The 17,097-nt window shown below is 46.2% G+C and overlaps 1 protein-coding gene across 2 annotated transcripts in view; it reads right to left on the bottom strand.

The window, feature by feature from the left end:
* The window catches only part of LOC144124453 (indolethylamine N-methyltransferase-like), a 245,642-nt gene that overhangs the window by 30,689 nt on the left and 197,856 nt on the right, over positions 1-17,097 (bottom strand). For both annotated transcript variants that reach the window (XM_077657127.1, XM_077657128.1), the window contains one exon: positions 4,760-5,124. In XM_077657127.1, the coding sequence (XP_077513253.1) occupies positions 4,760-5,124 (365 nt within the window). The remainder of the gene's footprint in view (positions 1-4,759; positions 5,125-17,097) is intronic.

Below are 17,097 nucleotides of genomic sequence, written 5' to 3'. Positions count from 1 at the left end.
AGAAGAAGGCGGGACTCATCAATCAAGGTACAGCTGATAACACAGAGGAATTCTGTTGTATTAGCGAGAGGGTGGCAGCTATCGTAATTAGCCTTAGTAAGAGGTACAGACTGAAGGTAGTACAGGCTTACGCTCCTACAACCAGCCATGATGACCAAATAATCTATAAAGACTTGTATTTGGCAATGAGAAAACTAAAAACGCGGTAGACTATACTGACGGGTGAACTCAGAGCTAAGGCAGTGAAGGAGCAGGCTGGAGATCAGGTAGTAGGCGACTGTGATATTGACTCTAGGAGAGAGGAGTTATTAGTAGAGTTCGCAGACATGAATTTACGGATCATGTATACCTTCTTCCGCAAACGAGTGAACAGTGGACGCGGAAGAGCCACATTGGTGAGAGTAAAAATGAAATAGAGCTCATACTGTGCGCTCCCCCTAGCATCGTGCAGATTGTGTAGGTCCTCAAGCAAGGTATGCTGTAGCAACCACAGAATGGTGAGGTCTCGAATAAGCTTAGAGCTGAAGAGGGAACGGAAGAAACTAGTGAATCGGAAGCTCATTAACGAGTTAGCGGTAAGAGGGAAAGTAGAGGAACTTATATATCATTGCAGAACAGATATTCGGCTTTAACAAAGGAACTCAATCCTGATGTAAGGAGTGAGGTAGGCGGTAGAATAGTTAAGTTAATCAATAAGCTCAAGGTACCTGTTGTTTAGAATGCAGCACATAAATACGCACGAGAGACTGAGGAGAGGACACAAAAAGATGTTCACGATCGCTGTTTACCGGGCAGTGCAAAAAACACAACATGCATCAACAACTAGCCCAGCAGCTTGCTCTCCTGATCAAGGTATGTGACCTAAGGAAGTTTAATAGCGCGAGGCATATGACGTAAAGAAGCTTAATATGGATAGAATCATCATGATCATCATCAGCCTGACTATGCCCAATCTAGGGCAAAAGCCTCTCTCATGTCTCTTCAATTATCCCTGTCCTTTGCTAGCTCCGGCCACTGTGTCCCTCGATTTTCTCAAGTTCATCCGCCCGCCTAACTTTCTGCCGCCACCTGCTACGCTTCCCTTCTTTTGGAATCCAGTCCGCTACCCTTGAGACCAGCGGCTGTCTTGCCTTCGCATTACATGCCTTGCCATGCCATGCCTTTGATTTTGACTAGGATGTCATTAACCCTTGTTTGTTCTCTCGCCCACTTATTCTTCTAGTTATTCAGCTCATGAGATTCGGATCTGTGGTCACTGCCTGCCCTAATAAACCTAACCAGTTCCAGCACCTCACTATCAGTTGTAAATTGCTGTTTTCTTCCAAACTGTTGAACATTACTTTGATTGCCTGCGTGTTAATTTTCAGACCCACTGTTCTGCTATGCCTTTCCAACTCATTGATCATGCTTCGCAGTTCATCTCCTTAATGACTCGCAGATTACCATTTCCAGCACCTCACTATCAATTGTAAATTTCTGTTTTCTTTCAAATTGTTGAACATTACTTCGATTTCCTGCGTGTTAATTTTCAGACCCACTGTTCTGCTATGCCTTTCCAACTCATTGATCGTGCTTCGCAGTTCATCTCCTGAGTGATTCCCAGATTACTTAAGTATTCTTCATTAACTCTTATCCCCATCTGTTCCCAATCTGGGCCTCAGAATACCTCCTGTAAAAACGAGGTTAGAATCGAGCATGCTATAAAGAACGGAGGTAGCCTAAAGCGGTGAAGAGGAAACTACACATTGCAAAATACGATGTCTTCGTTTAGACACACAGAGGGCAACGTCATTAGCAACATGCATGAATTTGCTGAAGACAACTACACAAATCTATGCAGTATAGCCATTGTAATCAGGACGTAAATGAGGCAAACATTATCACATATCAATGGGGAATCACGACTGTAAGGAAAGAGGAAGCAAAAAAAGCTTTAGTGGCAATGCAAAGATGAAGATCAGCTGGTGAGGATCAGTTAACAACAGATCTCTTGCAGGATGGGGGGGATATTGTGCTAGAAAAACTAGCCACTCTGCATACGCAGTGTCCTCGCCCGTACCAGATCTAAGCTTGGAAGATCGCTAACATTATCTTAATTCTTAAGAAAGGAGACGCCAAGGACTAGAAAAATTACAAGTTGATCAGATTACTGTCCGTTGCATACAACGTATTTACGGAGGGCAGCTTTAGAATTTACAATACATTATGCTGGGCAAGTTGGTTTCTAACTTCCATACCTACAGCGCTAAAGACGGGTCACAAGGAACACACACGTCACACAACTGAGCGCTGTTGTGTAACGTTTGTGTGTTCGTTCTGTCCCGTCTTTAGCGCAGTAGACATGGAACTTAGAATTTAATGAACCAAATGATCAGGCAGGCTTTGATAAAAGATATTCCACAATAGATCATATTCACGCTATCAATCAGGTGCTAGGGAAATGAGCAGAGTATAACCAACCCTTAATATAGCTTTCATTGATTACGTGAAAGCATTTGACTGCGTGGAAACTCCAGAAGTCTTGCAAGCATTGCTGAATCATGGTGTAGAGTCTTTTGTGAAAGTACTGGAAGGATCTATAACAACTGCACACCTACCGCAGTGCTCCATATAGCCAACAATAAAAGTCCAACAAGGAAGGCTGTCAGGCACTGAGACACGATGTCGCCAATGCTATTCACGGCTTGTGTACAGGAGGTATTCGTAGGTATGAATAGAGAACAGTTGGGGATAAGAGCTAATAGCGAATACCTTAGTAATTTACGGTTCGTTGACTAGATTGACTCAGGCGATGATGCACGGGATGATCAATGAGGGAGAGCAAAATGGTGGCTCTAAAAATTAATATTCAGAAAACCAAAGTAATGTTAAACAGACTTAGAAGCAAACAGCAGTTTACAATTGGCAGCGAGGTGCGGGAAGTGGTAAAGCTCTACTTAGGGCAGGTAGAGAGCGCTGATTGGGATCATGATAGGGAAATAACTGGAAGCATAAGAATGCGGTGGAGCGCATTTGGCAGGTTTTCCCATGTCGTGAGTGGCAGTTTACGAATATCCCACAAGAGGAAATTAAATAGCAGCTGTATCTTACCGGTACTCAGCTATAGGGCAGAAGCTTGAAGGATAACGTACAGCAGTGAACTTAAATTAAAAACAACGCGGCGAGCTATTGAAACAAAAATGACACGTGTAACGTTGTGGCAGGCGGAGGACAGAGTCGGTCAGAGGAGAAATGTGGGTTAATGACATCGTATTCAAAATCAAGAGCAGGAAATGGGCCTGGTGAGGGCATGTAATGCGAAGGCAAAATAACCGCTGGACGATCAGTTGGGCGAGTTGGTATATATGCATCTTTTGTAAAACAGCGTTTGTCCCGTGTCCTTCTTGGTTTTGTCCGACGTTGTTCGCGCTGTTTTACAAAAGACAACCGCTGGATATTAATGGTAACGGACTGGATTCCAAGAGAAGGCAAGCTTAGCAGGTGGCGGCAGAATGTTAGGTGGGCGGATGATATTAAGTTTGCGGGGATAGGGTGGCCGCATTTGGCAGAGGACAGGGTTAATTGCAGTGATATGGGAAAAGACCTTTTTCCGTGCAGCGGGCGTAGTCAGGCTGATGATGAGAATTTACTTTTAAACCGTGATAAACAGAAGATTGAATCCGCTAGTGCCCTCCAGTTTAGGCCCTGTAAAATGAAGGGGGTAACGTAGTGACGTGTGTTCGCGCATTACTATATTACAAACGCATTTCTCTTTATTTTACACGTGCTATCATGAGTTCACGGAAGGCTGTATTGACGAAAAATACAATTTCATCGCCATCTTTCCAAGCAACATTGAGTAAGCACACAGTGTACCTTGCATTTATGCAAGTATCCAATGGAATGAAATAAAGACGCGTTGTACGCAGCACTTGTTGCGACAAGGCTGCTGCTTTTGGCGCCGCGAGTGACACAGTGCTAAGGATGCCCTCGTCAACAGCGGGCGCACTTGTCATATTTGCAAAAGCATTGCAATATCCTTCTGGCTCGCCGGAAGGGCAGTGGCAGGATCAACCGCTCAACATAAGCGCCCACTCCTGATTTCAAGTCCTTGAGCGGGACAGCGTCGGAGTCTGTCGTTACCAGGCCCCGTGGCGACGCAACGTTTATCACTAGCAAGCCCCTAATACAAAAAAAATGTGGTAATGGTTTAATGTAGTTAAACCGAGTAGACGCGAAAGAATGTGTTCAATCTTCAACTGGAGTGGACGCTTGAGCTTCGCCTTAAGGTTGTGACGCTATATGTGTAGTGGATTAACACCCATGCATGCAGAATTAGTTATTCTCTACTTAACGTTCACAGACCCCCTGGGAGTCCTCAATCCGCTTCTGGCGCAGCGGTGCCGAAGTTAAGCGTTACGCCGCTGCTCTGCGATGGAAGGTGGGGATTGTGCGACCCATGTAACTGTTCCCGAGCAACCTCCCGTGAACAATTGCTTACAACTCCCATTTGCTTACAATACTATGGGTAGGCTGTGATGATGCCACAAGGTTACGACGTGACCTAGGTGGCGGACGCCCTCCTCCCATCGGCTACAAGTGGTGCGACGCCCCCCCCCCCCCCGCCCCGAATTCAGCCGAGTTCTCCCTATTGACTGCAGCCTAACCCGCGCTTGCCAGAGTTACTTCGAGGCTTCACAGAATTTTCTTGGTAGGGACCGCATTAAGTAGTGCTTTACAGCGCTCCCCTCGGTGATGACTGCCACTCCACACAGCTCACCCTTTTCCGGCCAGCTGGGCGGCCGAGGTGAGCATGCCGTTGAGGTTGAGAGCGTTGTCCCGGTCATCGCGCAGCCAGGCCTGGAGCAGCGCCCGCGTCTGGTCCAAGAAGTGAGCCACCACGAGCCCGTCCACGTGGGCGCTCAGCAGCAGCGGGAACTGAACCATGGGCCCGCATCCAAGGTCCAGCGCCAGAGCACCGCCCACGGTGCCACGCGACAGCCACTGGTGGGCCTCCTCGGCGAGCAGCCGCAGCTCGCGCACGTGCGACGGGTACACGGAGCCGCTCAGCACGCCCGGGTCCAGCAGCTCGCGCAGCCGCTCCATGGGCACCAGCCGCTCTTCGTCCTCCTCGCACCGGTTGTCCTGCGCCAATTTATACGTGCAACACTCAGACCACCTCTCTCACATGCTTTGCTGTGCACCGCAGCGACTTTGTCGCTACTGGCAGATTGCGGTAAGTTTTGTCTCGTAGTACGTTTGACAACGGAGCTCATCTGGTTTGGCCACGCATGATGGAAGCTTGGAACCGAAACCGCCAATGCTGGCTTCCCACCGAATGACGCCGTCGACACAGATGCAGACGTTTATGAACTTGCGTCATGCGTGGCTGGGCCAAGTACCGCTGTCAAACTTACTACGAACGAGACAAAAGTTACCACAATATGCTAGTTTTTGTTCGCAGTTTGACAGCAAGCAAGGCAGCGATTGAGGCGGGAAGTTCCTTTAAAATATCGCCGCGCCAAAGATGCGCAGCACAGTACATTGACGCGGATCTTTGTACTGCTCGCTTGTTCATGCTAAAACTTCTGGAACTCAGCTTTATCATTTTGGTTGTTACGCAAGATTGGGCCAGACACCTCAAATCACCGCAGCCACGTGCAACTGCTTCCATATTGTTCAAGATTGCTGTAGTTGCTATGGCGGTTTGTCTCGATGGTTCCTTGCCAGCTTTAAATTGAGCGCGGCCAAGAGCTGCAGGTCTTTTGTTCGAGGACCACCAAGCACGTTTGTTGCTACTGCCCCCGCCGAGCTGTTCAGTTCTTTGTAAGCACATCAATGCCCAATAAAGAGTTAATTTTGTGCCACATCAGCTCGTCTATTGTCCACGGCGTTGTCGCCACCACGTGACGATATGGCTTTGCATGCTAGTGGCATATGAGTGTAATTGCTTCCAGTAACCTGCATTCCTGATGTGCGGCCAGAAGTAAAGAGAGCGCGCCACACAAGGATGGATGGATGGATGGACGGACGGACGGATGGACGGAAGGACGGACGGATGGATGGACGGACGGACGGACGGATGGATTGACGGACGGATGGATGGGTGGGTGGGTCGGGTGAATGGGTGGGTAGATGGGTGGGCGGGTGGATACAGCTGAACCCTTTAAATCGGGCGTTGGCTCAAGCCACATAGCCATGACTTATGAAATTTTACTAATTTTTTTTATTTTAGCCACTAATCAGATAACCTTCGCTTGGTTATTTCTACGCGCTTAAAATCTACTTTCCCTCTACTGTCCTTAAACCCCAATGTCTTGGATAAATCAGCCCCGCTGCTTTCTACAGTAAGGTGAAGCCCTTTACAGAAAAGTATCAAGTGTTCAGCCGTTTCCTCCTCCTCTCCGCACGCAACGCACAACGTGTCTATCTCGTGGTACCCGCCTCTATATGTCTTATTCCACAAAACTCCCGTCCTGGCCTCAAACAACAATGGGCTTTCCCTACAATTATGATAGATATTTGCTTCGACAATTTCCTGCTTAAAAATTCTGAATGTTCCAAGCGCTGATTTCGTCAGCATCCCTGTTTTCCACAGAGCTCTCTCTGTTTCTTTAACCTTTTTCTTAGCCAATGTTTGCTGATTTGCCCCCCTACTGCTGTCCAGATATTTGCTTTTCAATTTTCTAGTTCGCTTTCTCCATTTCGTGTCAACATTCCTTATATACAGGTATCTGAAAACTTTTCTAGCCCACTGCTTTTCACCCATTTTTTCAATCGCTCCTCAAATCCTATCTTACTTCTAGCTTCTCTGCTCTCGAACGACGCCATTCCCATATCGCCCTGTACCCCCTGATTGGGTGTATTGCCATGTGCTCCCAAACCTAGCCTCCCTACGCCATGTTGTTTAATTTCTAACCTTGCTTTAACATCTGGTCTCATGCACAGGACCGCATTACCGAAAGTCAGGCTAGGAACCATCACCCCTTTCCAGATCCCTCTTACGATTTCATACTTATTGTAATTCCGCAGTGCCCTGTTTTTCATGACAGCCGCATTTTTACTAGCCTTATTCATTACATACTTTTCATGCTCTGTCAGATACTCAGCACCGCTATTTATCCACACCTCAAGATACTCGTACTCATCCACTATTTCAAGCTTGAACTCCTGTATTCTATGCTCACCGATATCATAATTAAATATCATGACTGCAGATTTTCTTTTACTAAACTTGAAACCTAATCTATCTCCCCCTGTACCACGTATGTCTATCAACTTCTGTAAATCTTCCTTGTTGTCAGCCATTAGCACTATATCATCGGCGTATATTAGTCCCGGTAATGACTGTTTAATACATTCTCCTTGCTTGAAAAAAGAAAGGCCTAGTCCGCTCCTCTCTAGCTTGGTCTCCAACCCTTACATGTACAACATGAACAACAAAGGAGACAGAGGACATCCTTGCCTAAGCCCCCGCTGTATCTCTACAGTCTCTGATACATTTTTTTCCCATTTTATAAACACTCTGGTACATTCATATTATATATATATATATATATATATATATATATATATATATATATATATATATATATATATATATACATATACATATATATATATATAAATATATATATATATATATATATATATATATATATATATATATATATATATATATATATATATCTTTTAAAAGATTAAATAATCCGTCTTCCACATCCAATGTGCCCAGTATGTCCCACAGATACTCTTGATTAACGTGGTCGTAGGCTCCCTTAACATCCAGAAATGCTAGCCAGGGGCTTGTGTTCCTTATCAGCAATCTCTATACACTGCGTCAATGAAGACAGATTGTCCTCCAACCTTTGTTTCCGGAACCCATTTTGTATCTTTCCCAGCACCCCTTCGTTCTCTACCCAAGCCTCCAATCTAACCTTTATCTTCATCAGCACCCTGCAAACCCCACATGTCACTGTTATAGGACGGGCAGCTTTGTCCCCTTTCCCTTATATATCAAGTTCATTCTACTTAATCGTCATTCATCGGGGACTTTCCCATCCACTATAATTTTATTCACTACCTGTATTAATGTTTGCTTGGATTTTTTTCCTAACTTCTTTATAAGGATGATCCATAACAGCGCGACAGACGGGAAAGAGAAGAAAGGGCACAACACAGAGCGCTGACTCACAAATAAAACGTTTATTAGCCGCCAGTCAGTGTAAATACTGCCCTGGTGGCCGGGAAGGATACAAGCACGCTTGTCTTGCGTGACATTCAAAATCACCACTACATCAGGCACGTGTCAACAGGTAAGAGTCATACGGGGGAAATATCACCGCTACAGCAGGCACAAGTTTCCATTCACAAGTTAGCATTCACAATCAAGGTAACGGTTTTCCTTATCTGACAGTGCTACAGAGGGAGTGCGATACATTGGTCAGGGGTCGTAGCTATAAGGTGGGCTTCTTTTATTTCCCTAGCTAGCGAGTCGCTGTTCTTTGCTATCACAGAACATTTATTGTAGAGTGGAATACAGGCTTTTGAGTCGTCATCGTCTTCCTCGTCTTCGTCATCTTTGCAGTGTCTGCATTGGTTTGCTACGTGGCCTGTGATGGCGACACGAGAGACATTATATTAGTGCTCCTTTATTCTTTGGTTCACACATCGGCCAGTTTAGCCGATGTAACACTTGCCACACGACAGAGGCAGAGAATAAACAACTCCTTCCTGGCATAGCACGAATTTTTTCGCATTCCTTATTAAGCAGCTCCGTGGTTCTCTTTCCACTGCATTTATTTTCCTGACCAGGCTAAACAGTCGATTAGGCGCCGAGAAGACCACTTCAACGCCAGCATGCTTCCCAATTCTTTTCAAGTTGTGCGAGCCTTGGTGCAGATACGGTACCACGGCAATCCTTTTCTTTTCCCCTTTTCTCGCTTCACCTATCCTATCAAATCCGAGCTTTTTCTTCAGTTTTTCTGCAACGGAACTTAAAACGTCTGCATGGTACCCAGCCTTTGTCAGGCGGAAAAGTTGGTTGCAGACGCTGTGCTCCAACCTGTGCACACATTTCTGAACAGCGTTGTAAAGCACAGAATAAGCGATGGCTCTCTTCACCAGCTTTGAATGAGCTGATGAAAAAGGCAAGATTGGTATTGTCGAACTTCTTTATTAACATAATAGGAATACCACCTGGTCCTGTTGACGTGCCACTAGGAACCTTCTTCTCTGCCCTTTCCCACTCGCTTTGCTCATGTGAAGCTATTGCAGTAACCGGTCTATCCTCCTTAGATAAATTATGTGCAACATTTGTTTCTTTAAAATTTTCCGTCATCTTTGTTCCTATGTGTTTTATCGCTTCATCCCCTTCTAGCCGAATACCCTGATCTGCAACAATAAACCTTTGCTCTAGCCTAGTCTTATTACTCATTGCATTTAAATGTTTCCAGAATTTTTTAGCTGCTTTTCTATCCTTTCTATTTACTTTTGACATCCACTGGGCGCCCTTTCTTTTAATTTTCTCTTTAATAAAATACGATGCTTCTCTTATACACTTTATGAAGGTATCCCATTTTCTGTCTACTTCAAATTCTGGTTCTCCCTCTCCTTGGAATATCTGTGTTCCCTGGACACTTCCTGACGTTTCTCTATCGCCGTCTTGAAATTCTCATCCCAACAACTCTTGAGTTTGCGTCTTTTCCCTTTTAGCTTTACTCGCACCTTGGCTAGCTCTAGCCCCAATAATCGAGTTAATTTGGTATAAGTCCATTCTGTTTCACTATCCTCAAAAATTACTTTCTCAATTTGTTTGGCTGCTGCTTCCAATTGTTTTTCTGAGTAAAAATTCCCCTCTGATTGTTCATTGCATTCTCTTCTGAAACTCAACTTGATACGCTTGTGGTCACTAGCTAGACTTCTGGAACCATGTTCATCTATGCTCATTACTCCTAATCTATTATATATCCGCTGTGATATGAGTGCATAATCTATCGTAGAGTGCAGACTCCCTGCCTCCCATGGTATAAGCCCTTCACACTTCTCGGTACTGTTCAATACAACTAAATCATGCCTGTCACACATGTGCTGCAGCATGCTTCCTGTCGAATCTGTGTACCAATCCAGGTCCTCTATATGTGCGCTCATGTCGCCTAATATAATTATCTCGCCCTGTCCTCCTAGCTCATCAATGTCGCATGCAATACATTCTAATATTTTCCTGTTTTCCTCTTTGGCATTAGCTCCTGTCTACAGGTATACAAAGCCAAGGAGTGTTTGCTCTCCTGCCAGTTTTCCTTTTAGCCATAAATGTTCCTTGCATCCCAGTTTAACCCTACGAAAATACTTACTTTTATGAATGAACGACCCAATTCCACCTCCCTTTCTGCTGCCCTCTGTTCAATTGCAATATTCCCATGCGTAGTCTGGGTTACAGGGTAGTTGCTCCATGTCTTTAAGATTCGTTTGCTATAAACCATATACAATTAAATCCTCCTGCATTAACTGTTCTTCTATTTCCTCCCATTTCAGTCTATTCCTGCCACCTTGCATGTTCATCAAACCTATATCTGAATTAACTTTGCCCGGGCGCTTGTGTCTATTTCTTCTCCTATGGTTCCATCGTCCCTTTGATCTTGGTTCTTGCTCCTCTACACTGGTTCCCTCGGAGCTCTGGGTCCCCTAAAAAAGGCTGTTTCCTGGCGACCTATCCTACTACCCACCCTCTTTCCAGTGGCCCCACCGTAGTGAATGCCATCCTGTGCAAAAGGGTGGGGCCTCACCTCGTACACTTCCTTGTTAACTTCCATTACCCCGTATCTTAGTCGTCGACTCATTAACCTAATCACTCGGTTAGCCTCAACGATCCTCCTTGCGCCTCAGCGCCGCCTAGCCGGGCCGAGCTAAATCTGGAAAGCGGACGAATGGAGCTTCCCATTTGAACGGGGTGGTGGCAGTTGCCATCATGCTCGGCCTTTATCATTTTTAGAGAGAAAGCGCTACTCCCCCCGTACAAAAGGTCATGGGGCGATGAAATTTGATCGTGAAAGCAGAAGTAACAGAGGATTGGCTCTAACGCCATGCCACGTGAGTCGCCAAGGCTCGCCACAGATATAAATATGGCTGCCGTCAAGCAGAATCCAATGACCTTTACGATATTGAAAGCGCTCGTGTCGTCTCGTGTTTCTTCCTCTACGTCCTGTATTTCGCGCTGCTTAAGAATGTATTGAACCATATTGACTCGCTGCGCCTCGCCACAGCTGTGTATGCTGAGCCGACGGCGCACTCGCAACTGCCGGAAATCGCGTAGTGCGCCGTTCACTATATAAAAGCGTGTGGCGACGCGCTTTTAAATATCAATATCGCCGCCGTCAAGCAGAATACAATGACCTTTGCGATATTGAAAGGCGTCATATTGGATAACCTTGCTTAAGAGAGCTTTAAAACTAAACATTTTGACAGATTTGCCTGTCTGGTTGGGTTTGAAGACATAATAAACTGCACAACTCCAACCAAAAATTTTAACTTTAACCCAACGTTTCGAAGCCGTCTCGGCTCCTTCATCAGGGGTGACTGAGGGCAGTAGCTAAGCGTCTTTAAGTATGGAGGGGAGGAGGGGGGTCAAAGGAATGACAGCTGTGATGCGGAAGGAGCGGGGGAGGGGGAGGGGGTTTTGGCTGTTAGTCAGGCTGGCGCACTGCAGGGAGGTGGTGAATGACGACTTTTTTTCGTTGAGTTGAAGAGCGAAGTCCCTGGGCATATACTGGGGGCAGGTTTCCTTTTGTGCGGTTGATATTGTTCGGGGTGGTTTTGATACGCCAGGATTCCAGAAGGAGCCTTGTGTGGCAATTTGTTTCGTTTCCGAGGATGCGGGCTTCTTCGAAGTATTGTATGGTCGGAGTCCTCGGAATGTACGGCTACTGGATTGAGTTCTCTTGCGAATTTTCGGACGTCGTTTTTATGTAGCCGAATGCTTTCTTTAAAATTTTTGGTTTAGCCGATGTAGCTTGCGTCGCAATGGGCGCATGGAATTTTGTAGACAATGCATTGGGCTCTTTCTCTCGGTGGCCGATCTTTGGGAACAGGTAGGCAAAACGCATCAGTGTTTGTGGGCTTGTGCGCAACAGGTTCTAGATCTTCACGAATTCGTAAGCCGTGATCACGAATGACCTATTTAAAAAATCAAAGAAATAAAACGGCTTTTATACAAGTTCATTAGGTATAAATGTCATGGTGATCTGCGGATTTTTAAGTACTTTCTTAATCGGCTTACAAAACAACTACGTCTGGCAAGAGCCTCATAGTTTCAAGCGAACTTTCTCGTGTGCCAAAACGATAGCCGAAAATTGTGGCCCAAGAGAAATGATTTAATGAATCGGGAATCGAGAAAACACCCGAAATGCACATTGTCGTGAATGGCGTAGAAATTAGGGTTGACGCATTTCCGAGTTTTTTAATGACCATTTCAGCAGTAATGGTCGCCAGAATGCTAGTGTGAATGCATGCCGTTATAATATTGCACATTGCACAGAATAAATCTTTCTTCCCCCTACAAACGAACGCGAATTAACAATGTTTTTCAGAGAAGTGAGCAACAGTACTGCCTGTGATGTCGATGACCTGCAGATCGGGCCCGTGAGGTTATGTGACATAATCGGGCCCGTGACCTAATTTCACCTGTTCTTGTTCATGTTAGCAATAGTGGCCTTTCATCGGGCCAATTTACAAAAAGAATGTAGGTGGGAAAGGTGCTTGTTCTTTTCAAAAAATGGCGGCGTTTTAGCTCTCGTTAAACCTGGAGTGACTCAATAGCTACTGCTGACCGGCTGGAACTTCGCCTTTTTCACGACGCGACTGCGCATGCGCCGATCCCCTGGCGGCGGTGTCGCGAAACAAATTGGAAGGGTCGCGCGCTCCACTCAAGACCGGCCGTGGAAGTGTAAACAAACCGGCTTCTTACGCGGGGTACGTTGCTGCAGCCGTCGGGCGTTCAGCGCGACGCATTTGGCGATGCATACGGCTGCAATGACCAATATGTAAAGGGAAGCAAACTCGGATTTTTTCGCTTTCCGAATGCTTCCCGGGGCCGCCTTCGACGCAAAGCGTGGATAAAAGCAGTTCGCCGGCTCGACAATCGTGGCCGCCCTTGGGCACTGTCAAGCACGTCAAGCCTGTGCGAGAATCACTTTGTGACAGGTACGGACAAGGTACTGCGTTTAAATGCATGTGCAGTCTATCACGAAAGGTTTTATTCATGGGCAGGAAGGCCTCGAATGTCACCGCGGCATTTAGACTTCGTTCCGACGCTTTTTGCTTTCTCAAGCAAGAAGGTCGAATGGGCAAGTGCTGTGAGCCGCTTTCAACGCGCGATGGAGCGGACAACGAAAAAGAAGCTACGAGAGCATTCACGCTGGTGCTAAAATTTTGTCATATCTCCTATGGAAATTTCCTTGTTTATGCCACTACACCCTGGCCAATCCCCTGGTGTGGGTTATGTGCCATGTATTAAGAGGCAGAAGAAGAAGGTGCGTTATGTGTGTTCGCAACATATCCATGATGAAGAGCGCTACGTGGTATCGCCGGAATGACTCAATGTGCGCCCCTCGCGCTCGTCTTTATGGACGCGCATGCATGTTTAACCTATGCAGCGGTGTGCTGTGGGAAAATAAAGTAAATTCTAGCATAGCTGCCATGTTGCGAGTACGCCTGTGCTTTTGTGGTTCGTGTAGCTATTCGGCAGCGCTTGAGCACAACGATTGCTTGTGAAAACCTGTCCCCAGTTGTTTTCAGCACTGCTACGGCGTGCACGATGTAGTATCCACCTTTTAATGAATGGCAGGCATATACAGCGGAAAACGCCAACCTCACTGATCGGGGATATTTCATTGAACATAATGTTCCGAATGTAGCCTTCATCTTTGAAGCGGCGGCCCTTTCTCAGCTGGCGTTCTCATCGCATGCCGGATAATCGGAGATACTGAAGAATTTGCTCTTCGGTGGGCACAGCAGCCTGCTTCGGACTTCGCACCCAGCCATCAGTCAATCCTAGAAATCTTCCAGGTACCAGGTGCTGCCCAGGACACGTCATCGTTGAGATTCCAACAAAACGTGTTCCGCAGCGGCACTCAGTCCGGCCGGGTTGAGCGCACAGTACCCTTCCAGTGAGCTTCCAGCGTTGTACGCGAGGTGGCGGCACAGGAATATGAAAAAGGCAGAAAGTCAGTCTTTCGCGGCTCCGTTTCGCTGGGCGTTCATTCTTCATCTTCGTCCCACTTTCCACGGCGCATGCGCACAGCTGTTGCAGCTTGGTTTCGCCGGTGCGCCGCGCCGCCCGCAGCAGCAGATGTTCCGCACCACGTGGCTGACCAACCACGTGACGAACCACGTGATCAGCCACGGCGCCGCGCCGCCGGCAGCTGCTCCGCACCACGTGACAGCGTGGCGGCGCAGCCACAGGGTGGCGGCGCCGCCAAGCTGAAGGCTCGAAACGCTACCGTAATGTACCTATCACTGCAAAAAGGTGACAAAGCTCAAATTTCTAAATATAGGCCCATCTCTATGCTTCCAGTTTTTTCCGAAGGACTTGAGAAGATCATTTCTCGCAGGCTATCCAGCTTTCTTGATAAGCATAAGTTAAAGGGACTATGCAATAAATTAATTGAGATTACGTAAAGCAGACGAGTACGAATTAAAAGAAAATCGAAATTTCTTTCGCAACCTAGCCAAGCTAGAAATAAAGCCTACATCCTACACTATACGTCAGTCTGAATACTGGAAGGTGGTCACTCCCCGCGCTAACTATTCTATGGGTACACTATCGTACATTTTGCCTAAATTTCTTAATGATCTGAATAAATGTGGAATTGATTTAGGTTGCACTACAGTTCGTGAACTGCGCCACGTGATATGTGATGTTTTTTGAAAAATTCTAATATTGATTTCCTTGTGACACATTAAATCGAATCAATTTTGCGTTTTTGCATGTTTGTATTCCTGTATGTTTCATGTATGCTCCTGTACTGCCTTGTAGAGGGGACCGTGGGCTCTAGTCAAGCTGTTCAGCAGCTTTTACCCACGGCCCCTCCATCGTTTTGATGGAAATAAAGCTATTATTATTATTATTATTATTAGATAGGCATTTGATCACTCGTGACCCCAACGCAAGAATTTTTAAGGTAGCATCAATAACAACAGAGATATAGACGATTAAAAATTACGCTCCTACTCTCCGCCCTCAACTCGTACACGCGGGGCACCAGACAAAAATAAAGAAAACATCTCTGGGACTCGGTCCCGCCCATGAATACGTCAACCGCTGACGTTCCTTTTGCAAATTCCGGTTGTCGCTCCTAGCACCCCAGCCAACGTTTTGACCCCAGCAGCAGCGTCGGCGGCGTGACTGCAGCGCGCGTTGGGTTTCTTTGCTTGTCGTCTGTTGTAGTTAGCAGTAATGGACCTGGACCGCGAGGTGCGACTGCTCGCTCTTACGGCCGCGATGGGCACCGATCCCTATGCGTTCACGCCGTACCGGCTGAAAGCCAGCGGCGACAGTAGCGACTGGGCGAGCCACTGCGAGTGGCTTCGGAACTCCCGACAGGAGGTGGCAGAGGAGAACTGAAATCATATGCGCGAAGGCAATGCCCTGGCTCGCGCTTGCCGAGAGGGTCGGGCGGCGGCACGAGCAGACGATTTTCACGGCTACCGGAAGTGTGCCTGTGACGTCGGGGCTGCCGTGGCTCCAGCGAGTGACTGTGTGTGGTGGCCTGGCGACGTCATGGGTACAGTGACGTCTTTTTTCACGATTTTAGTTTCAAAATCGGTCACTACGAGTACACAAATCGGCTCACGAAGTTTAAAAAACACGGTATTTAAAAACTGAAAATATATAGCCGGCTCAGTTCCGAAGACTCATACTTGATGTGAATGCTTCTTAGCACCATTTCTAAGCATTGAAAACATTTACAAGCGACCTTTTATTCATTGCATAGTCCCTTTAATGACCCCGCATCAACACGCCTTCCGCAAAGGCATGACGACCGAACTGGTACTCCTGAAACAGAACGAGCTAGCGCTAAAGAATTTTGAGGAACTCTTATTAACCTTAGGGTTTTTGTCGACTTGTCCAAAGCCTTCGATTCCATTGACCACAAACTTCTGCTCTGAACATTGTGGTACTATGACATTCGTGGCATCGCCCTCAACTTAACTGAATCACACCTAAGCCATAGAAGGCAGTTTGCGCATGTGAATGGCATATCATCTAACATCGTTCCTGTTGATGTAGGTGTCCCTCAAGGAAGCATTTTGGGTCCTCTATTGTTTAACATTTTCGTCAACAATCTCACAACATAGGTCCCAATACCACATTCATTACGTATGCTGATGATACCAAGCTTCTCATCCAGATCTTCCGATGACCTAACCCTACATGCTAACCACGTGCTTTCTAAGTTACATATGTGGTCTATTGAAAACAGCCTGCTAATACACATCGTTAAAACCAAAGCCTTATTCTTTTAACCGAAAAACATGAACGCAGCGTTACCTAGTGATACGCTACTAAATAATTTTAAAATCGAAGTTTTGCGAACATTTAAATATTTGGGCGTGCACTTTGATCATAATATGTCCTGGCACTCCCATATAAATTTTCTCACCGGTAAACTGTCCCATTTGCTGGGTGTAGTGCGTTCTGTCAGATGCCTTCCTTTTTCCGCAAAACTGTTAATATATAATGCAATTTTTCTCAGTCATCTTAATTACTGCTGTCTTGTATGGGGGACAAAAACTTGCACAAACATTCACAGACTGCTTATCATCCAGAAAAAATTTCTCCACGTCATATGCAATACGCCTCACGACTTTCATTCAGCTCCCCTTTTCCTTGATCTTAGAACCCTAAAACTTCCCGCCTTATTGAATCACCGCCTGGTTTTATCCTACCGTAAAGATACAAAGCATAGAAGATCTAATCTTTGCTCTCTCGCTAATCTCACAGAACGCGTAGCCCCCTACTCTACTCGAGCTCCGGAGACTTGGTGTGGTCCTCATCCGCGAACCAATTCTTGTCAACAAATGTTAAGCTACAGGTTGCCAAGTTACTAAATGATCTTACTC

This window comes from Amblyomma americanum, chromosome 3 (assembly GCF_052857255.1).
Source record: "Amblyomma americanum isolate KBUSLIRL-KWMA chromosome 3, ASM5285725v1, whole genome shotgun sequence".
Lineage (NCBI taxonomy): Eukaryota > Metazoa > Arthropoda > Arachnida > Ixodida > Ixodidae > Amblyomma > Amblyomma americanum.
The sequence above is the reverse complement of the archived record's forward strand: the minus strand, read 5'-3'. Positions and strand labels throughout refer to the sequence as shown.